The following is a 22,510-nucleotide window of genomic DNA, read 5'->3' as shown; positions in this document are numbered from 1 at the left end:
AAACCATAATAACCTGACATTTGTACAAAATTCAAGATATAAAAATACAAAGATGCATTTGAAACAGCAGCATCTGTAACACTAAACATTATTGCGTATAATGATGGCATGAGACTGCTTTTAAAACAACCAAGATGGTGTAGTGCTAGTCAAATGTTTCTTAGTGTTGGTGTGCCTACCTGTTCTGCTTTAATCAGAAACCTTATTTATCGATACATGTGTACAATGACTGTCTTAGAAAACAGAATGATACAAGCTTTAGCCCACATTGATTTCAGCTGTCAGGTATGCATCTAGACTGTGGAGACATTGGTGCTCCTGTATATTACAGGTGAAGGTTGTTGACCTATTATTAATTTATATGAATTGTACTGTATATTTATTGCTATATGTTTGTAAATATTGTTATTTTTAATGGACTTTCCACATGTGTCCTGAATAAAGTTATTATTATTATTATTATTATTATTATTATTATTATTATTATTATTATCAACAACACTGTCACACAAAATTAGACTGAGTAAGAAAACACTGCAGCTCATTGTTAGGTCAAATAAGTTACAGACAAAGCAAGCACATGTTTGTCCAAAGCACAATCAAACCCTAATCACTGGTCAGTACTAGGAAATGAATATATACTTAAATCAGGTGAGGTGGATTAACTGTATTTCCTCAAATTGTTTCTGCCATCTTAACTTGAATTCATGTTGTTGACAAGCTCAATCTGGTGAACTGATCCGTTTAGTGGGACCGTGTGCAGAGGAGCCACAATATAATTCAGCAGTAGAATGATTAACGGATATAAATAGCCTTTTATACTAATGCATTAAATCAAAAGTCAAAGTTAAAACTGCATTTGGTAAAACTCTATTGATGTATACATGTTACTTTATGTAGTTGTATTCAAGTGGAATTTCATAAAAAATACAGCTGCATTTAAATGTGATTTTAAAAAGGAAGATAACCAAAGGACATCCTGTGCCATTTCTAAGTGCTCAAACCTACAGCATCAAAAATGTTATAGTCTTAAACATGAAGTGTCTCAGTGAAGAGGCAGAAACAATCTGACAAAGTGGGGGGAAAGCTAGTTAAGGTATAAAAATAAAAGAAAAATCAAATAAATACATACTTTACTCTGCAGGAACCATGAGAGAGACAGTTCACAAAATTAGTATACTAAGAGTCGACTGATAAATTAAAATATACCATATGGAAATGTATACATTTCTATTTTAAGTGCTTGGACTCATCTTTTGGTCAACTGTAATACAACAAAGATATTATTGGATCATTCAAAATGCAGAATGTGTCTGTATTCTCTCCAGAAAAGATTCCATGAAATACACAGGATAATGAAGAGTAGGACTACAAAAAGGATAAGCATAAATTGGGATGTTTCTTACCTGAGCAAGTTTCATCATCATATGAGCAAAGACGTGCAGGAAGCCCACAACAGCGTCCCACAACCTGCTGTGGGCCAAAGACTGCTGGTTGCCAGTACAGGGACCCTGACAGACACAGAAAAATGTCGATGATATCCCAGTGCCGTCATCATGTTAGGGGATATATTTTAACGTTGTTTTGTGTTTCAAAGTATTCTGAAACTAAATATGTCTATATATTAGGAGGTTATTTTCAGACAGAAGTTTAAAATATAGCTTTATTGTTTTATTTCATTGACTATAGTGTCTTGTTTTGGTATGTCCGCTCGAACGGGTTATGATTAGTTGTACCCTCACTGGCTTTCACTGAACTGGAGGTACCGCTAATGGGAAATTAACCCATGGGTTCCCCTTGAAAGTCCCCCCTAATTATTATTTTGTATCATGATTCAACATTATAGCCATCTATCATTCATCCAAGAAATTTCTTACCTGGATGTACTCAGTCAAGCTGTTGAAGACCTGCTTGGCCACAGTCATTGCTTTGGAGAAATTCCTCTTTCCAGGATCATCAATAATTTCTTTTCCTGAATAGTACCAGTAAAAGTCACTGATCGACTCCTGCATACAGGAAGAAGGTAGAACATATGATGTTACTTTTTGGGGCATTTTAGGCCTTTATTTATATAAGACAGCTGAAGACATGAAAGGGAAGTAGGGGTTAGCTTGCCAGTCACTGAAGCTGGACTTAAAGTGATGGTTTGGAGTAATTTCACCCTAGGGTCCTTTGCACCATGACCTCGAGCTAAACACCCCCCCAGAAGCTTTTTTCACCTGGGTCGAACATTGGGAGAGTTAGCGTAGATTAGCGTTATCAGCTGAATAGCTTAGCGCAGGGGCTAATGGATCCAGTGATGTATCTCGTAAATGACCCCACTAATAATGCCCGAAATGATACCAAACTTCTACACTAGTACAAATAGGTTATGTACTCATAAAACGATGGATTGGAAAGTTTGTAAGTACACCAAAAGTTTATGTAAATAACACTTGCCTGCTGGCTTCTGCTCTCTGCTGTTGTTGTTGTTGCTGCTGCCAGCAGTTAGACGAGTGCTTAGGGCCGTCTACAAATTACAACACCGAAAAGAGATACAACAAAAAATATTTATTAATTTAATGATTAATTAAGGTAGTGTCTCCAAACTTACCTCAATTATTACTTGTCTCCTGCTAGTTATACTACAGCACTTACTTTAAAAAAAAAAAGTTAAATTAATAAATATTTTTGTTGCCTCTCTTTTCGGTGTTGTAATTTGTAGACGTCCCTAAGCACTCTTACTGCCCACATAGGTAGCAGCAGCAGCAGCAGAGACGAGAAGCCAACAGGCAAGTGTTATTTACATACATTTCTGGTGTACGTAAACTTTCCAATTATTAGTGGGGTCATTTACGAGATACATCACTGGATCCATTAGCCCCTGCGCTAAGCTATTCAGCTTATAACGCTAATCTACGCTAACTCTCCCAATGTTCGACCCAGGTGAAAAAAGTATCTGGGGGGGTGTTTGGCTCAAGGTCATGGTGCAAAGGACCCTAGGGTGAAATTACTCCGAACCATCACTTTAAGCAGCTTTCTGGCAAAGTCAATACACAGTTAAGTGTTTCTGCTAAAGTACACAATCCGGGGATTCAGAGAACCTCTGTGTGTACATGTACACACATCTACGTGTGCTGGTTGACTGAAATGAACAACAATCCAAAAAGCTCCCTCGAAAATAACAAAAAATTCCTCTAGCAAAGACAAGAATCTCACAGTTATAACCTGCTCCATGCTGTGGAGATCTAACTTTCATCAACAATCAACTAAACAAAGTGGTTTTTTTTGCAAGAGGAGGCTCCAGTCTGGAGTCAAGGGAGTAAGAGCAGTGAACCGCCATCAGTGTGTCAGAGTGACCTGTAGTCGCAGCAGGTAGTCCACAGTGCAGATGATGATATTGATGGTAGTGGTGCTGCCTGTCTGAGTTCTCAAGTAGTTCTGAAAATCTGAAAGTGGACAATGGAAACAATATGCGCTTTAAATGGAGTTTACAACAATTGAAACAATAGGTAATATACAGTACTATTAATATGAGCATGCACTCTCCTTGCTGGTCACTTAGAAACACCACCTTTGGTAAAGAGACTCACCGTTATTGTGGCCCTCGCAAAGAAGCTGCACGAAGCGGAAGAGGTCACACGTGAATTCATTGTCCGCCATCACTTTCTCATCTGGGAAGAGGAACACAGGACATGCAAATTAATCTTGTTGAAAGGACAGTTTCAACAGTCCCAGTACAGAGTACATGTGGACTTGGTCAGTTTGCTGTTAGAATACACAGTGGTAATCAGAAGAAAGCACAAGTCATTAGGTATATTAAAAGAAAATACCAGTGTATTTTACTTTTAACTGAACACTTTGCCCCACTATTAAACATTTTCTCTTGCATCACTGTGTTCATAAATTAGATATGAGAACAGTGATCTTAAGAAAAAGTAAAAAATAGCCATTTCCCTTGCTTTTAAATTATTTATAATCAATTATTACTAAAAGGAACAACAAGGTTTTCGCAAATAAACAATACACTGGTAAGTCTACATCTTAACAAGTCATTTTTTAATCAATTATTTTCCTAAAAATACATTTGAGGACAAAAAGCTAATTCTGCCTATCGGGATTATCTCACCAGTTCTAAAGACAAATCAACGTTTTACAGAAGACAGTCATTTTATTTAAACTAGTACAGTGATCTGTCCAATTTCTTGATTCAAAAAACACTAGGAATTAGAGTTTTAAGTAAAATTAGGCTAAATCTGAAACCAAACGACTTGTTAAAACAGACTAAACGGTATTCAGATTAGATTTTTAGATTAAGCATCAACTGTGTTAATTAAGAATCTGGTAAAATGGTGATTATGGTAATCCAATTGAACATTACATATCTACTGATACACATTAAACAATGCACAATACCACAAAGCATTGCCAGATTTAGTAGTGAAATACTATCGATAAGCAAAAATATCAACAGTAGATCAAACGAAAGCGTGTGTGTGCGTGTGTGTTGACAATTAAGGGACATTGATTAGTGTACTTGTATGTATGCATCCTTGTATGCAAGTGTCTGTGACTGTAAACACATGTGCATTGCAAAAATAGTAAAATTGTAAGTGCCATCACCTCATTCCACTCCCCTGCTTTCATTAGAATATGTTAGTGAAAACAACAAAGACCTCTGAGTCCCCATCCATTTGTCAGCAGAAAAGGGAGGTTGAGGCTGCCATATCGCTCCCTCCCCCAAACTTTACCACTGTCTAGCTCTCCAGATACTTTTTATAGAAAACAATTACTCAACAAAACTCAAATGGACAGCACATCAAACACTTGTCACATCACATGGAAATGGACATGGAATACACAGTTAAATGAAGACAAATAACCAGGGAATAACAGATATATATATATATATATACACACACAACTGATGAAACATTAAGATGTTGATAGTGAACACAGAAATTACTCATGCGGGACAGATCTACTGAACTCTGCAAACTCCAGTAAGCTATGAGTATGGATGTTGGGGGGGAGAAAAACTATTCAATACACACCAATATATATCTACCATGGAAAATTAAGAGTTAATTCCTGTTGTTGTCAGGGTGGACTGAAAAATGACAACTAAGCTTCTTACAAGAAAGTGAGTAGCCTTTTATGTATGGGCAGTTTACTTTAGTAGGTTTTGACTTAAATATTAAATCCTATCCATGCAAAATACAATTTGTAAAACTGTCTATTAGCATGCCATCAGAAACTGGCTACTTGAATCTCTTTCTTTCTCAAAAATGAAAAAGCATGCTCAGATTGAATCATGTCAGAACATAAACAGAACAAAAACATGGCGGTGCTGCTAGGTTTCATATTTTCCTATAATAACAAATATGGACTCAGTGCCAGGGGAGGAAATCTGTAATCTGTTAATAATAATAATAAAATAAATAAAATAAAATAATAAATAAATAAATTAAAAATAATAATCCAAAATCTGGAGCAAGCAAAGGGCTGTGATCACATACAGAGTCTACATGTTTTTAGAATAAAATACAAAATTATAGGGCACATGGTTCAGCAACAGTAACAGTGAGGCACTTTCCCTTTGTGTTGATTTCGGCGGCCGCTGTGCACAAAAGCGGCAGCGTTTCTATGTGCACCACCGCCTGGTGTCGTAAAGATCTGCAGCTGCCAGACTTCCCTGTCTTGTTGAGTTTTTCCAACTACAAGGCCACAATTAAATAGCACTGCATGGTAAAGCAGGATTAAATTAAAATGGTCAGAAGTTAGGAGACATTTTAGGAAATGTGAGGATTTATATGCAGTGGCTTTACACAGGTGGTCTGGTCTGGCTGTGTAGGTCAATCCTTAGTGAGACAGTTTCAGAGTTTCTAGGACACAGGGTCAGTGTAGTTCTCTATGATCTACTTGAGAGAACTGAGTGGGAGAGGAAAAATGAGGTACTACCTTTCCTTCCCAGCGATCGGTCGTAAGAGTTACAGTAGATCTGTGATAAAGCACTCAAAGCGGAAAATCAAACCTTACAGTCACCTCCAGAGGAAAAAGGGCAGAAATAAAAGGCTAGAGTACAGCTACAGCAGCAAGTGTATTATTGTGATAAGTGACTGTAAAGCTAGATTTCATTGATCCTTGGGTGTGAAATAAAATTAATATTAAGGTCACAGCAAAGAAAAGAAAAAAACTAGTCCGGGGATTAAGAGTTAAAGGGACAGAGAGGACAGAAAGGAGGGAAAGAAAAGAAAGTAAATATATGAGATCATTTACCACGTTCTAGCTTCTTATCTGAGCACCGTGAGAGCAGCAAAATGATAGGTAGGAAAGACATGAGGGGTAAAGGGTTGAAACGGGAAAAATGAACGTGATGTAGGAGAGGGAAAGACAAGAAGAGACTCAGTGAGTCCAGAAATCTCATGGCTGTCAGTGGATGATAAACAGTTTCATACATCAATAGTCAAAATGCTGTGACTAACACAACGGTGTTTTTCCATTGGCACTTTTGGCCACGCCAACTTGCTGAGTCAAACCGTGACGCTGCTTTGCATTTCCATTATCAGTTTAAACACGCCGAGTTGTGCCTTCTCCAGTTTCGGCCAAAGTGCGCCTGACGCCCCCTACAAGTCGGTTGCAGTGACGTCTCGCCGACCACAGCCAAACCGTAGAAGTAACGACCCCCCCTTCTCCTCCTCAAACAAGGGTGTGTTGTGAGACTTTATTCATGTCCGCGCAAGACGTTTTTTTAAAGTGTCTGTTTGGTTCTTAGTACTTTTGTAGCTTTCTAACTGAATCTCTGTGGTTTGAAGATTATTTTCTCTCCCACGTCCCTGTTTGTTCTTTCAGACATCTGCTTTATTTTACTAAGGTGTGTTTAGTTACCGCTGCTGAAAACCCAACATTTCCTGATGTTGCTGCTTCATAATAAAAGCTTTTAAATAAAAAAATAGCAGCAGACTTTTAAGATGAAAGAATTGGAAGGAAATTAATTGAAATGGGTTTTTTTCCACTGTTTTACAGCTGCTCCTATGACCACTTGTTGCAGCCGCGGATCATGACGCTGTTTTTTAACGTCAACTTTACTTTTTTTTAAAAACTGCGTTAGTTAAAGACACCTTCGAACGGGTAGATGCATATTTCTGTTGTGCTCAGCTGACGCACGAGTCAAACCGAGTCGAGCCAAGGCAGCGCGTGTATGGAAAAACACCACAAGAGTGTCGTGGCTTGAACACTCTTACATGAAAACATACCTCCAACCAGGCATCCACAAACAGGCACACTCAGACAAACAGGTGCACAAAAGAATAGACTACACACTGGAACTGGAAACATGTCAGATTATATCATGTGCATTTGTCATACAGACTGCTACGTGTACACACAGTGTGTTCAGCTGTCGACCATACTTACTAGTGCCTTCCTCTGAAACCATCCCAAGTCCCTCAGCCTTGTTTTGTCTTTCAAAAGCATTCAAGTCCAAAACGCTGTAAAGATCAAATATTTAGTCAGTATAACAAAATAAAGTCCTATATTTTTTTTTACTTCGAATAAGCCCTTCTCAGAGCAATGTTAGGAGTTAAAGTGTCTTAAAAACCTCAACAATCAAAAACAAGAGAGGTTAACAACAATCATTCATGACAGACCTGCAGGTCTGCATCAGAGCCTGAACGCTAAGGAAGAATCCCACATCCTTTTTATCCTTCAGATAGTCCAGCATTCTCTGCACACAGACAGGAAGACAGAAACCAAAAGCAGTATTGAAAAAAAAACAACAGAACATTTGGTTGAGTTCTTTATTCCAACTTTCTAATTAAAACATATTTTGTAAAACTCTCATAGGGTATATTAACCTGCTGTACATCACTGTTGCCTCCATTGAGGATGGAGATTCCCAGTTTAAGCGTGGAAGAAACCATGGCTCCAGGTACGCCTGAATTAGGACAAGACATCAGTGGTGTGCAGAGGTGGAAGAAGTACTCCGATCTTTTACTTATTACTTACTTATATCATATTTGTACACTATAGCATAGCATTGGTACTTTAAATCGTTCAAAGTAAAAGTCCTGTATTTAAAATTTTAATTGAGTAGAAGTACAAGAGTATTAGCAGCAAAATACCAAAAGTAAAAGTGCTCATTATGCAGAATGTGCCCATTTCAGAATGCTCTATATTATATGATTTGATTATTGATGCATTCATTTGTAAGCATCACTGTATTGCTGAAGCTGGTAAAGGTGGAGCTAATTTTAACTAATTCACTGTATATCAGAATGTTTTGTTAGTTATATTTTGTATTAATATTGTGAAAGTAACTCATAACTAAAGCAGTCACAGAAATGCAGTGGAGTAAAAAGTACGATATGTTCCTGTTAGATGTAGTGAAGTAGAAATGTAAAGTTGCATGAAATGTAAATAGTCCAAAAAAATAATAATACAAGTACAGTACTTGAGTAAATATACTTGTTTCATTCCACCACTGGTGGTGTGCAACAATTTCTGACCCTAAAATTTAAAAAACAAGTTAGAGATAAATCCTCTCTGCCATCCCAAGAAATATTTTGTGCATCGTATTGCACTGTGCTAGGATTTTACAACATTACAGCATTTATTTACCTTAAAACCTGGGAGAATTCTCTCTCCACTGCTTTTCAGCATTTTTATAATAGGTGAGATACAACATTGAATTTTTTTTGTTTAGTATCTCAAACGCCACTGATCTGATTTGGACTAAACCTGAGAATGCAATGCATCTCACATCACTATCCTAGCATTCAATTGACTGGGCTGAAGGGATCTATAATAGATATACAGTTAAAATAAATGACCTAATATACAAATTAGCCCAGATGGGTAATTAATCATTCATGCAGCTAAGATAATGATAGCCTATAATGTCCACACAAGTGACAAAAACATGTGTGTAAGAAAGAAAGAAAGAGAGAGAGAGAGAGAGAGAGAGAGAGAGCAGCTACCTTTACAGGCACTGATCATCTGCAGCACCATCTCTGCAGCCCCACGGTTGTGTAGACGGGACTGCTGGTACAGAAGCCTCTGTTTCTCCATCTCCTTATCCTGTGGAGCAGAGCAGAAGGGACACAGCTGTAACCCTGCCAACCAGGACAGCACTGCCCCCCGCACTCACTCGCGCACAAACACGCACACATCCTCATAACTCTGTCCTAGAGATGACCATCCATTGACTGCACACAGAGACGTTTCTAATGAAGCTAAAGAGGATGACGACATACAAGACATCCAAGGTTTAAACTACCTGATTTTGAGCAGCTAGCTAAGTTAGTATTACCTGGTGATTTTAGCGTTAGTTAATTATAGAAAGTTATTTTTGACAAATGACTACAGTATCTCATGAGGCCTGTCCTTATACTGAGGTCGCCAGATTCACTTGTATCTCCAAGATGGCGTTTCATTGTATTTCCGCAAATGTTGAACTATTCCTTCAGGGTCCTGAATGAACCTACATTTTGAAAAACACACCGTCTTGGTGATGAAAAGATTTTGGCGCAGGAGCTGGCTGCAGTACTGGCCCTTCTAAAATACAAAAACTCATTCTCACAAAGATAGAGATACAGGAACACATACACACGTTCTTTTCCAATGGAACACAATGTGTATTAGTGACAGAGACAGTAATACCAGCTCTTGACATCTTCCAGAGGCAGCAAACATTCAATGGCAGAAAACATTTCTTCCCAGGGCATACCAGACATTTCACACACTTACGATGAAGCAACAGCAGTCGTCAGAGTAACACAGCATGCATATCCTAGCCACCGGTCCAACCAAGTGTTGATCTATTAAAGCCCTACAGTTAGGCTACCTGCAGCAGCATTATGTGGTTCCTCTCTGTCTTTTATAACCACTCAAAACTAACTGTAAGTCTATAAACCTGAGCTGAAATGAAGGCAAAGGCATTTACTTGAATTGGTAATGAGTATCATTTAGTTATTTAGCAGTGGACTCTTGTAAAGTGCCTACTGTAAGATAATCATTTTGAATTTACTTAATGCAACATAAGTTTGATAGTTCATTTTCTAATTTCAATTATATGAATTTGAGATTTTGATTTGATATTTAACTGCAAAAAAAATTATTAAAAAAGGAGACATATGCTAATTGTCAGGGTCATACCTGTGTTTTGGGTATCTAAACCCAAACCTAAGAACATTACATGCTTTCATTTTCAAAAAACACATTACTTTTTTCATAATGTCTGTCTGAATATAACTGTATTCAGCCTCTATCTTTAAGCCCCCCTCCCCAAAAGCCCTGTCTGCTCTGACTGGCCAAGCGGCAACCTCCAGTGGTCAAACTTTTTTATAATTCACCCATTTAAAATACATATTTAGGCTTAAAGTTATGCATAATTGAGGGTGTGCCCCTTTGAGTGACAGGTGGCTGCCATGATAGGAGGCTAGCATAGACTGGAAGCTGCAGTCGGCCTGCCTCAGCTCCACCATTCTCCACCGCTGTGCCCATATGTGGATTAGCCGGGAGTTAGGCAACGTCAGGCGCTGCCAACATGACGACAGCCGGAGCCACCGGGTGCCGCCTACTTTGAGCTTCATTTTGGCTCTTCAGAAACCTATGGATGAAGTCCTGGTGACTACGTCCATATTTTATACAGTCTATCTGATTGACTTGAAAGAAAAATATGGGACATCTTTGCCAAGGTAGTTCTCAAACCATGGATGGCGGTATATTCTAATGAGCCTGCATATGACATAGGAAGGGGAGCCACACCTTACCTTGTTGAACCTCATGTTTTCTGATCTAATCGGCCCACAAAAACTGACTGGGTTGTCTTTTTTCAAAGTTTGTGGGTAGGTAGGCACTTCAGATACCCAAATGTATGTCGATAAGCACTGAAAAGGGGAGTTTTTCCATCATATGTCTCCTTAAAACAACCATTTAAACTAAATAAATGATATTATTTACTTGGCATATGTACTGTTTACATGTATTTGCAGATTTTGTTTATTGTTAATATATGTATATATATATATATATATATATATATATATATATATATATATATATATATATATAGACATATACCATAGTATGTGTCTATACATAATATGGAGACCTGCTGTGTTTTGCAATTTTTATAACACTTATATATTGTACAGTGCAATACTATATTATACTTCTTTATATTTCTGCTACATAATACATCACTCTACTTTACTGCTATGCCCACTGTACTGTATGCCACTGTCCTCCTACTATACTAAATTACTTTATTACAAATGATACAGGAAAGCTGCTCTGAAAAACCATCCTCTTGTCAAAAGAGGTTTGATTTGACCCACCCACTGCACACCATGCATAAAGCACCACCCAAAGCACCCAAAACTGAAGCTACCCCTCCCTCTGCCCTCCGCCCCCCTCCCTCGTAAGCCTGACTGTGATGTGGAGCAACTTTTCTCTACTTACAGAGGTTCTGCTCATCTTTCCAGCAAATTATGTGTCTTTGGGATGAGTGTGAAGGGCGTGAGTGTGTATGGATGCGTGTCAGTGTATGATTGCATGAGTGTATGCTTGGGTTTGGGACAGTGCATGTACGGCTGACTGTGCAGGCTTTTACTGTAGTCCTTGGTGAGTACAGAGAGGGAGACTTGTTAGCATTGTCCAATTCAAGGTAAAGAGAGACAAAATCAGTTACTTGTCAGTTGTTAGATAGCGAGTTATCAGGTGAGTCCATATGGGTGAACACAGCCCAATTAGCAGGTGAGTACAGTAGGGTGTGAGTCAGGAAAAGGTGGTATAATCCTGGATCAGACTGACCACATACACACAAGATCAGCTCAAGAGACCTGGTTCTACTGTTAGGAAACCTGCTGCATGACTTGGCTTTATAACAGTTATCAGAGTTTCCAAAGATAGCTGCTTAATTCAAGTCTTGGACGACAGCATCACATTTCTGAGCATATGTATCAAGAATAAACACTGAACTCATTGAAGGGGTTCTTAAAGTACATTAAGAGATTCACAGTGCAAAATGGGTGTAATGCTGCCTTCCAGGAAAAGCCATGGGTTTTTATACCTATAACATCACAGTGTCCAAGCCTGGCTTTTGAGTAAATATGATATTAGGATATTCATTCAAATTACAAATCATACTAAAGGGTTGATTAACTGAGGCTTTGGTTTTGCAGGTGCTGCTGAGCACATTTGTCCATATTAACTGTGCAATGGACTTTTTTCACTGCAGACATTTTGACTTGTCATAGTCAAATGGATAACCCTAATGATGGCTCAATTCCATCAAGTGTCCCAGTAAGCTATTTCAGTGAGTCAGCATGCACAATACCAGGGCCTCTCCTAAGTGGAATGTAGCCATTATTAATAGTTTTGAATACACCTGTGCTTTTCCTACTATGACATGTCAACATGTCTGCCGTGAAAAAGAGATTGATTTTCCAGGAGGCCTTTTGAATTTCAAATTTTTTTAAATAAATGTCTGACATTTTTGTATAACAGAATTACAGAACTTTGTTTTGCATTTCACTGTTTCAAGCATGTGGCATGCAAAACATAACTGCTGCTCAACGTATTTTAAGTAAGTATGAAGTAGATATGCTAAACCACACTGTGATGTGGTAATTTGCAGTAGACTTAGTTAATGAAACCCTAAAAATTCAGAAGCACTTCAGGCTTGGAAATTGTGATTCTGAAATTAAACACCTAGCAAAGATCTACATGTAGGTTTTATTTTGTTGTCTTTAGCTGCACCGTCTCTCTGCACTCAAGTCATGCAATTTAGAAAAGAAAAACAAATTGAGTCCACAACACTGATCAGACTGGTGGGCAGAGTCCAGCAAAGGCATGCACAGGTCAGTCCACCATAGCAGGAAATAGACAAGTAGTGTGAGTGAACGAGTAAAAAGACAGGAAGAGAAAGAGAAAAATGTTGTGGTGGGGGGTGTGCCGAGTGTGATGTGGTGTGGTCACTGCGTGGGGAGTTGCTTCTCCGCTGTCTCCCCTGTCTCCCATCCCCTGGTCCCCCCATACCATCTCTGTCTGTCGCACCTCAAAGGACGGCTCCTCCCCCTCCTGCTCTCCCCCTTCGTCATCCTCACCAATGTGGCAGCTCTGAAAGGAGAGGACAGCAAGTCAAGGACTGAGTGCTAGATCGCATCAGATTTAGCAATCTAACTCCAGATGGCACAACATTTTGTCAATAACAAATACATATGTTGTACGTACAATTTACATTTTTTTCTCTCAAAAGGTGGAGGTGACAACTTCTTGAATTGCAGTTGCCATTTGCATGTTTTATTGTAGTGTCTCGTGCGAGGTTAAATATTTATTTGACTTGAAGGGTAAGGCAAGTAAACCAATATCAGGTAGGTTCAGGGTTAATGTTGGGTAACTATTGTAAAACAAACTTTTGGGCAAAGTTTTAGTGCAATCAACCCAAATAGTTGGTTTTAAACACCATACTTTCTACTGTGCAATTTTAGGTCATGTGTTATTCATGTGTTATTATTTCTATCATTTATTGTATATGCAAAACACACATTTGCACCACATCTCAAGATGTGGTGCTTTAAGATCCTGCTCACTGACTGTCTTACCTTTGCCATAATATCAGCATAAGACATATAAAGATGGTCAACGTCAAGTTTACTGGAATGAGAAAACACAAAACAGGAATCAACAAGTCTCACTGGGGAACAGTTCACAAAGGTGAGTCGTAGAAGAAGCAAGATGCTCTTACGTCTTTTCTGTGAGAGCTGTGCGGCTGAAATGAAGAATCAGCTGATGAAGGGGGTCAGGCTTCGTCTCGGTCTCCTCTTCCTCTTCCTCCTCTTCCTCCAGGGCTTTCTACGGATTGGAGATACAATGAATCATAAGAAAAACCTTAGTATACACTAAATACAATATGACATTAATGCCAATGGTACGTCTCAGGTGTAACCGGGGGGATGACTTACCGATAAGTCGTCAATCATCTTGTCCTCAAATGAGTAACCCTCAGTCTCTAACCAGTTGCGTTTGTAGGCGTCCAAGAACATGTTGGTTGCCCTGTGCCTGTGAGAGGAGAGGTCATTTAAGAGGGTTGTAATAGCTCATGTTAAGCCTTCAGATTGTTTTTTATTAGATTTTTTTTTTTTTTATTGAGTAGAAAGGGAATCATTACGAGGGGATGTTGTACAGGGGCGTCATCCTGAAACAGGCCACCACAGCCCTGCGACGCTGTTTAGACAGCAGCTTGTGCCACACCATTTTCTTTGACTTGTAGGGATGCTCCGTCTGAAGCAAGTAAAAATGTACAGTGAACAAATCCTTCCGGGGAGTATGTCCTCATTTCATTTGCAAAAGCTTTTCTAACAATTAGGCTGCGACTATTGTAATGGAAAATAACATAACTGATTATTAACATATCTGATGACTAACCTGCTTTTTAGTTTTTAGCTGCTTGAACCCTTCACAGTTTCTGCAAGTGTTTCACATGTCATGATGTGTGGGCCCTGCCAGTCCAAGTATTATGTTCTTCTGATAAGCCAGGTGCAGAAACTGATTTAAAATGGCATTCTCTACCTCCCATGCATTCTCAGACTTGGAGGGGTCTATCAGGTCTGTTGATTCATCCCCTCCTCAGGGTTAATAAGCAAGTGATTCTCCAAGACTCTTTGTTCATACTCTCATGATGAACTGAACCTTCTTTGCGCAAAGAATAAATACTTAAAAAGACTTAAGTGAAGCCTTATTTTAGATCTCAACCTATGTATTAGAATTTCCACCACACTAGCAGCCAAATAACGCTGACACCTGTATACAGTCATGTGTGTTTGCTTGCGAAGCACTTGAGCTTGTGTCTTTACTCACCACCTCAATGTGGTAAAGGACAGCAGACACCTCTTGCACCCTTTTTACCACCTTCTCAGGGTCTTCAGCATCTTCAGCCTTTCCTGACATCTCCTTATAGAGAGACATTTGCCAGCGCATAGCTGGGTCCTCCACCTGAAACCAAAGGTCAAATATGTGTGTTAAGATATTTACAAGAGAATTTGTATATTTATTTTCTGCTTTGAAATGTAAAGAAAAAATAAAAGTTCTACTCACCTTGCCTTGCAGATGCAGATTGTTGTGCAAGAACTCCCTCACCTCTTCATCCGTATCTTTCTACAAGGGAAGAGACCAAGATTCAGAGGACATTCATTATTTATTCACTCAAGAAAATTATATTATTCAAAAAGTATAAAAAAAAAAAAAAAAAAAAAAAAATGACACTGACATATGAATATATATAAATCTAAAGCACTTCAGCTTTTTACAGTTTTTCCATGTTGGGACAAAATACAGTCAGCAAGTTGGCTTCAAACACATCAAAGTACCAGTGAGTATCTGATCTTGGCAAGATTGATGAGCTCCTGGTCTGCAGGAGAGCACATATTGAGGCCGATAGGAAGCATCTTCTTTAATGCCGCTACGATAAGGGAAGTCTGCACAGAGTAGCGATCCCCCCGCCGCTTCTTCTTGGTACGCTCCTGCTCTGAGCCTCCAGACTAGAGAAAGAAAGAAAAGTTCAGACCAATCCCTTCACTGTTCGATTCCCGAGCCCCTGCGCCTCACACATCAAACATTTCCTTTTCAGAAAACATTTGTAATCAGAGGCTTTTGATAATATTTAACAAAAAAAGTAATTAAGACTACTTCTATCACAAAACATACCATGAAATGGATACAATGAGATGGCAAAAACCAATTGCCAAGTCACATTTTACGCAATATCAGAACATGCTGATAAAGTGAATCAACAACTACGTGAAAATAATTATTCATCAGCTGAAATCAGACACATCAACAACTACATTTGCTTGTAAATATCAATTTCTGGTGGGATTGCAGGTGCTGCACTGCTGCATCAGCAACAGTCGTTACACACAATGCAGCCTCACTGTTAGTAGAGCAGTGGCTAGACAGGGCACATCCTGTCCATTGGACAGCACACAGAACAGCACAAGTCTATGGGGTCAGCTCCATCGCCCTGGAGCTCTTCTCATACACTCTTGTCCTGAGGCTGCCAAATGCTCATTACTGACTGTTGTCTGGCCTCACTGCAACCTCTCTGCCCTCAGTGCAGTGTGTGTATGTACACTGCTCTTTGGGCAGAGAGAGGCGTTGTGATGATCAGGTAACAGTAGCTTACCACGGTAATGCCCATCTGATAGCCAAGGAGAGGAGGTTTTTGTATATATCTAACAGCAACCATGAAAAACATCAAACAGTGATTATATCATTGATGATATACTCAATGATTTTACAATTTAATGGTGTCAATATTTAGACATGGAGAGTCCAGTTAGTAAATATGATAACTGGTGGTGTCGAGTGAGCTTCCCCCGACATACTGTATGCTGCTGGACCAGGCTAATCTAACAGTGACAGTAAAGGATGGTGTGTTGTTTTTTTTTGGTGACAGGAGGTAGTGAAGACAAAGTCGATGATAATATTGAAAAGAGAAGAGTCCCCCGGTGCTGGAATCTTTTCCACAAAAGCTGAAAGAAATCCAAGCGTCAGTAACATTTCAACATCACAGATGGCACAGTAGCATGGGCTCCACAACTGTATCCAATAGGGACGATCTAAAGGCAAACTGTTTATTAATCAAAGAAAAGTAGGATGATGGTGCTCGGCTTCAGGAGTGCACACTCCAAATTACATGTACTGTACACAACTGCTCAACCGAGCGCCATGAAACCTCTCAGGCCACTACGATCTACAGCACAGAGCTTTCATCAAGCCGCTCCAGACCCCTACTCACACACATACAAACACACACATAAAAATATGGACGCACATCGCTAACACGCGCACATTCACACTCAATATTACTTAAATACAATCACAAATATGTCCCACTCAAAGAAAACATTCATAATATAAGCCGTTTCAACTACAACTACATTACACAGCATAGATATGCGTTATTGTAACATCGCTATGACTGTCTATTTATTGTAGTGACTATGCGTTTATAACCCTGTTTGTGTGTATGTATGTGTGTGAATATTGGGGTCTGTGTGTAAAAAGGGTGGTAGTCCATGGGAGAGCTTGATGAAATGCCTCCCAAAACTCAGGGTGCCATGCGATCAGCACAGCGCTCGTGCACAAACACAGTCTAACCTCTCCATCTCCGGCCTAGTGGCCCAGCGTCCAACCCCGACACAGGATATAAGGAGAAAACACAGTTAGCGACACACCTACTACTGCCTAAACACTATGTACTGCCACTTACATTGTCGTGGCAAAGGATGCTATTAGTTATGTAAGCCTATTCCTCTAACATTTCTAGAAAAAGATTAGTTTTTACCTGCCTGTTCTTATACTTATCAATTGAAAGGAAAGTGAGGAAATAACAGCTGAGAATAGATCAAGAGGGATTTAATTTGAAATCTTCCCACTTGGACTGGGTGGTGTTAGTGGAATATTCATTTTTTGAGTAAGTGAGTATTACATCTAACTAGATAACCGGTTATGTTTTTCTTGGCCATTTGTGTGCTTCTCCACTCTCACCTTGGTCATCTTGCTTTTACTGTCAGCAGTCAGGAAGGACATGTTGTTGATCTCATTCATAACCACAAAGTTCTGCTCCTCTCTCTTAAAGTTCTGTAATAAATGAACACAAGAAAAATGTTACATTATAAGGGAAAGACAAAAATCACAAAATTGGAAAAAAAAGAAAAGAAATATAAATAAATAAACAGAAAGACAACATTAAACAAAGACTCACGTGGGATTTGGACCAGAAAATGAAGACCTCTCCCACCATCCTGAAAAGTTCCTCTGCATCTGGGTCTGGACAGGTCAACCACCTTGCCCTACAGACAAAGACAGCAATGGATTAACTCTTGATTAGCACTTGAATCGAAGTCTGTGACTCCTAGCCGAGAGTTGGGAAAGGCCTAAATTTATTTTATTACAACTGACCAAACTGGGTTTATTTTGCAGTCAATATTTTCCGATCTTGTATATGCTCTTTTGCTCTTGTCAGAATTAATCTGATCACATACATATGTTTTTTTTTTTTTTTTTTTAAATATACCCAGAAACATTTTATAACATTGTATACTGATGACATTTTACTATTCTTTCTAATCCAGAACAACCACTCGGTAGATCGATATTCTTTTCAGGTTTTCTAATTTTCTAGCTATAACTTAAATTTCATGAAGTCTGAAGCTTTGCCACAAGACACAATACAAACTGGCAATGCTGGTGAAGCACTGGACACTGATACATCTTTTACATTCAAAGATATGTTTGAGTATCCACATTAAATACATTAATAGTGTTTCCATCAAAGTCTTCTTAAAGAAGTACAATGGTCATTGATTGTAAGTCACTCAGGAGAATAGTGTCAATCACATTTTTTTGCCGTATTCCGAACAATATACAGCAATAATGCAACAGCAATAAAGTGTTCTACACATTTATCAAGTTCAGTTACCTGTTGTTGTCCACATAGCGGATGAGCAAGGGGTAGAGAGCATACAGGTCCCGACACAGCACAGCGAACTCATCTTTGATGGTCCCATCTTCGCTGTCCAGCTCCCCTTTACCCTCCATGCGCAGTTGTTCCTCCTCAGCCACCACCTTTCCTGAGCGCTTCTTTAGCTTTTCCATGGTGGGGATGAAGTGGGATTTAAGCATCTCTGGTTTAGCCCTACTGACAATGGGCTGGGCAAACACTGGACAAAGGGTACACAGGAATCAGCAGTCTACAGCATGAGTAACAGTCAGCAATGTATTCTCAAAATATTGAGATGTACAAAATGTGAAAAAATGTAGTTGTCGAAACTAACAATACATGCACTTCTTGCATGAAAAGCAAAAATTACTATGAAAGAATATTTAAGTAGTTTGAAAATCCAACATGGTAACATTTAGGATTCCAAATCAATGTAATAAAGGACACTTAAAATGGGATTAGCCATGAAAACTGAAGTGGCCTGTCACTTTTTTTAGTTACACCGATTGTACCAGCCATGGATGGTTGTTGCTTGTCAGGCAACTTTAGAGAGGTCCACTGGAGAACTTCACTATGGTGACCAGAAAATGTCTCACATCACCTGAAAACATTCCGGCCTATTGTTAAACTTCTTCTCACTAACCTGCCAATCTCTTCATCCAGGAGGCCTCATCTATACCCAGGTTGTTAACCACAATCTTCATGATGCTGCCCAGCAGCTTGTTAAGCTGCTCAGAGGTGACAGCGGTGCAGAGCTGGCCCTCCTGCTCAGGGAAATTATCTAGGCCCCTCTCCCACCAGCGTGGGAGATAGTTACACAACATGGGCAGAGTGATCTCAATCACATGGGGCATTTCTGTGTAGCGAGCCCCAGACTCAGCCAGGTCATGGATCTCCTTCATCAGGATGTCCAGCTCTGGGATGTCAGTGCACAGCTCTTCCACGTTGTTGGGAAGACCCAGAACTGAGGAGGGAGAGAGTAGACAGATTAAATAAAAAGGTAAAGAAACAATTGATTATTAACTAATTCTAATAACTTGATGAATGTAAAGATAACCCACTGGTTCTCTCTCTGGGAGTCTTGGTGGTGTAAACAGAAAACATGTTGAACTCATTCAATTGTGGCTCAAGGAAGGCCACTGGCATAGCAGCTGCTAAGTGGGCCAAGCACTCGCCAAGAGCTGGTCGCTGTCTGTACAGGAGAAAAATACCACAGAATCTTTAAAAAATGCATAATCAATTTTTGAAAACATGCATACACATTTTGTTTCCTATTAAAGACTCTTTAGGCAGTTTCTCATGTGAATCAAGGGTCTAAGGATAGTGCTCTAGTTGTATGTTGTACAAACCTCTGATTTTGGACATCACACATTAAATCAACTTGACTTGAAAATTGAGTCCCATATAAATGCAATTGTTGAAGGAAACGTTAGATAGATCCAGAGGTCTCTACTCACTTCTCAACATGTGGAGTCTTCACTGTGCCCAAAGAGTAGATACTGCACATTAAACGATAGCAGGATATTTGCAAATCGTCCACTGAGGGTGTAGAGAACAGAGGCATTGCATTAGCTTTGAGTCAGTCCTTTGTGTCAATGAGTCAAGAGCCATAAAGGGCAGGGGATGAACCGCTAATTCAATGGAGAGAAGCTCTTCACTCACACATGACGTCATCTCCAAACTGGTGCTGGGCGATGTGGTCGAACAGTGAAGTGAGGACTGGCAACAAGGCATTGGTGGTATAGTTGATGTTCTGGGACACACCCTTAACCTACATCAACACACATACACAAAATACAGACATCAGCTCACAGGGAAAATGAACATGTTAAAACAACGCAGTATGGTGCGGTCTCGGACCTGGTTTCGACTGGACACTTTGCCCAGTTTCAGATTCTCAACCATCTTCTCAATGTCATCCGCAGCGCTCTCAAAGAATTGCCGCAGGACCGCCTTAACAATCTCAGGGCCTGATTTCATAACGGTCCTTGAAAAAAAAAAGGACACAAAAGAAAAGTCAAAAAAGAGACATCTCAGATAGTTTGTTTCTATTACATTTTTGCCTGGGGTTGTGCTGGAGATGTGATATGAATAGATTGAGAATTACCTGGCATCTAGTGATCGTGAGAGGATGTGCAGACAGTTCACCACTGCACCTGCATCTGTTCCTGAAAACAGCACAGCAAAGATGTGTTCTCAGAGCTGTCCTACTATACAAATCCACTTCCTATAAGAGCCCAATTTATTATAGAAGCCAGATATATTCAGAAATGAGGAGTTAATCTAAAAAGCACCAGATTAAAAACATTGACATGGAACAATTGAACCATATATTGTTACACTGTGCTATAGTCTCTGTTAAAAGCTTTGCAGTTTGACTGCAGTAGTAGATCGGTTACAGAGGTACACTTGATTATCATGTACAGTACTGTACCATGTGTTACTGGTGAGCCAAGTTGAAGGGTGCAGGCTCAGTGTGAAATGTTTCAGTGTCTAGTAACCACTGGTTACATAATAGTGACTGACTATTAGGGACACATGGTGATGAAGGGGGAGGAGAGAGGCTGAGAGCACTTGATGGAGCTGCAGTACAATGCTGTCCTACCTGACACCACTGGAGACATTCATGCTCAAATCACCGTCAGTTATGAGTGCCACTCTGATTGTAGGCTTCAAAAGCACAAAATACAACTTTACAAACACCTGGGGCCACATGTATGAACGATGTAACGCTCAAAAACAATGCATACGGCATTTCCCAAACACACACTGGTATTTATAAAAGAAAGTGCGGTGAGAATGTGCGCACTTCACTCATACTTCACACAGTGAGATGGCAAAAGTGTTTAAATAAACACTCTTAGGCAACCCTCGTCTTTGTGTAGGTTTATTCAATCATCTGTAGATGGACTCACAGCATCACACACGAATGTGTGAGGATAGCTGTGAGAGTTTTTTAGAGATAGCTGCGGGGGATACAATAAGGTTGAGATGAAATATAAGATTATAACGATTTGTTTAGGTTGTTTTCCAATTTGACTGATTGGTTTATTTGTGCTGTCTACACAGTGTTCTGTAAAATGTCAATCTTAGGCATATTTATTCAATTAAAGTATTTAGAAGTGATGGATTGTGAAGCACTTCTGTTTCAATATGAGCTCTATACATTAATCACTGATCACCTCTGATGTTTCTGATGTATAATAATGATGATTAAGATATACCCGCGATGATAGTTTGCAGATACACGTGACAAATGAATAGTACTGGCGCTATAAATAGCCAGAGCCGTGCGTAACAACTGTTCTGGTGCTGTTGGGAGGACCTCGCCGGTGCGTCACAGTCGGGTAAATTGCACTTCTTCTTTGTTGTTCTTCTCATTGACAGGTCTAGTGTGTGTGGGTGCTGTAAGGGCACAACTATCAATATGCAAACAAACGTTTAAGGTTGTTTTTACATCTATTTATGGCTAACCATGGGAGTGAAAATTAGGCACGTGGACATGTTCCTAGTTCCACAATGATGCATATTATGCATATTTCTGTCTTTGTGCGTACCCAGCTTTAGTCGTGATCTACACAGAGTTTTATGCATCTGGCCCCAGGTTGCAGAACAAGGCAAGCCAAGCAGAGGTTTAGCTCCAGACAGATAAGCATTAGATAGGGAGATCCAGTAAGAATAAAAGAGAGAATGACAGTGTGGGAGGATAGAATCTGTGATACAATGCTGATTAGTGTATAAATGGGAAGGTAGGAAGGAAGAGGAAGCAAAAAAGATCTAGAGAAATAAGAAAAAGAAATTAGACCAGCAAACACAAACAAAAGCGACAGAGAGATGGTGACAGGGCAAAATGCCACCATGCAGATTCCTTACCAAAAAGAGCTACTCTGTGCCTCACCAAAGCAGCCAATTTACAGAAGATACTGAGGTAGGAGGAGAAAAGAGGAAAGGGAGAGGGAGGGAGAACAGTAAGGGGAAATAGGGCAAGATATTTGAAGTGACTAAGAAAGCAAAAGGGAGGTC

The 22,510-nt window shown here is 39.5% G+C and overlaps 1 protein-coding gene across 5 annotated transcripts in view; it reads right to left on the bottom strand.

Annotated features, from left to right (window-relative positions):
* Positions 1–22,510, bottom strand: part of ryr1b (ryanodine receptor 1b (skeletal)) — a 79,412-nt gene that overhangs the window by 11,831 nt on the left and 45,071 nt on the right. The window contains exons 62-89 of one of the 5 annotated variants that reach the window (XM_028572673.1): positions 22,361–22,410; positions 20,595–20,655; positions 20,348–20,474; positions 20,150–20,258; positions 19,945–20,026; positions 19,549–19,679; positions 19,131–19,451; positions 18,467–18,707; positions 17,750–17,837; positions 17,533–17,625; positions 17,143–17,157; positions 15,351–15,521; positions 15,079–15,138; positions 14,842–14,976; positions 14,153–14,265; positions 13,947–14,043; positions 13,730–13,836; positions 13,587–13,638; positions 13,039–13,101; positions 8,958–9,057; positions 7,836–7,915; positions 7,629–7,705; positions 7,396–7,469; positions 6,259–6,276; positions 3,573–3,653; positions 3,340–3,428; positions 1,878–2,006; positions 1,407–1,511 (exon numbers count right to left, since the gene is read on the bottom strand). In XM_028572673.1, coding sequence (XP_028428474.1) covers positions 1,407–1,511; positions 1,878–2,006; positions 3,340–3,428; positions 3,573–3,653; positions 6,259–6,276; positions 7,396–7,469; positions 7,629–7,705; positions 7,836–7,915; positions 8,958–9,057; positions 13,039–13,101; positions 13,587–13,638; positions 13,730–13,836; positions 13,947–14,043; positions 14,153–14,265; positions 14,842–14,976; positions 15,079–15,138; positions 15,351–15,521; positions 17,143–17,157; positions 17,533–17,625; positions 17,750–17,837; positions 18,467–18,707; positions 19,131–19,451; positions 19,549–19,679; positions 19,945–20,026; positions 20,150–20,258; positions 20,348–20,474; positions 20,595–20,655; positions 22,361–22,410 — 2,869 coding nt within the window. Of the gene's footprint in view, positions 1–1,406; positions 1,512–1,877; positions 2,007–3,339; positions 3,429–3,572; positions 3,654–6,258; positions 6,277–7,395; positions 7,470–7,628; positions 7,706–7,835; positions 7,916–8,957; positions 9,058–13,020; positions 13,102–13,586; positions 13,639–13,729; positions 13,837–13,946; positions 14,044–14,152; positions 14,266–14,841; positions 14,977–15,078; positions 15,139–15,350; positions 15,522–17,142; positions 17,158–17,532; positions 17,626–17,749; positions 17,838–18,466; positions 18,708–19,130; positions 19,452–19,548; positions 19,680–19,944; positions 20,027–20,149; positions 20,259–20,347; positions 20,475–20,594; positions 20,656–22,360; positions 22,411–22,510 lie in introns of all 5 variants that reach the window. The other 4 variants (XM_028572666.1, XM_028572685.1, XM_028572679.1 and 1 more) reach the window with 4 other exon arrangements.

Source organism: Perca flavescens, chromosome 3, assembly GCF_004354835.1.
Source record: "Perca flavescens isolate YP-PL-M2 chromosome 3, PFLA_1.0, whole genome shotgun sequence".
Classification (NCBI taxonomy): Eukaryota; Metazoa; Chordata; class Actinopteri; order Perciformes; family Percidae; genus Perca; species Perca flavescens.
Note: the sequence above shows the minus strand (reverse complement) of the source record. Positions and strands in the feature narration are given on the sequence as shown.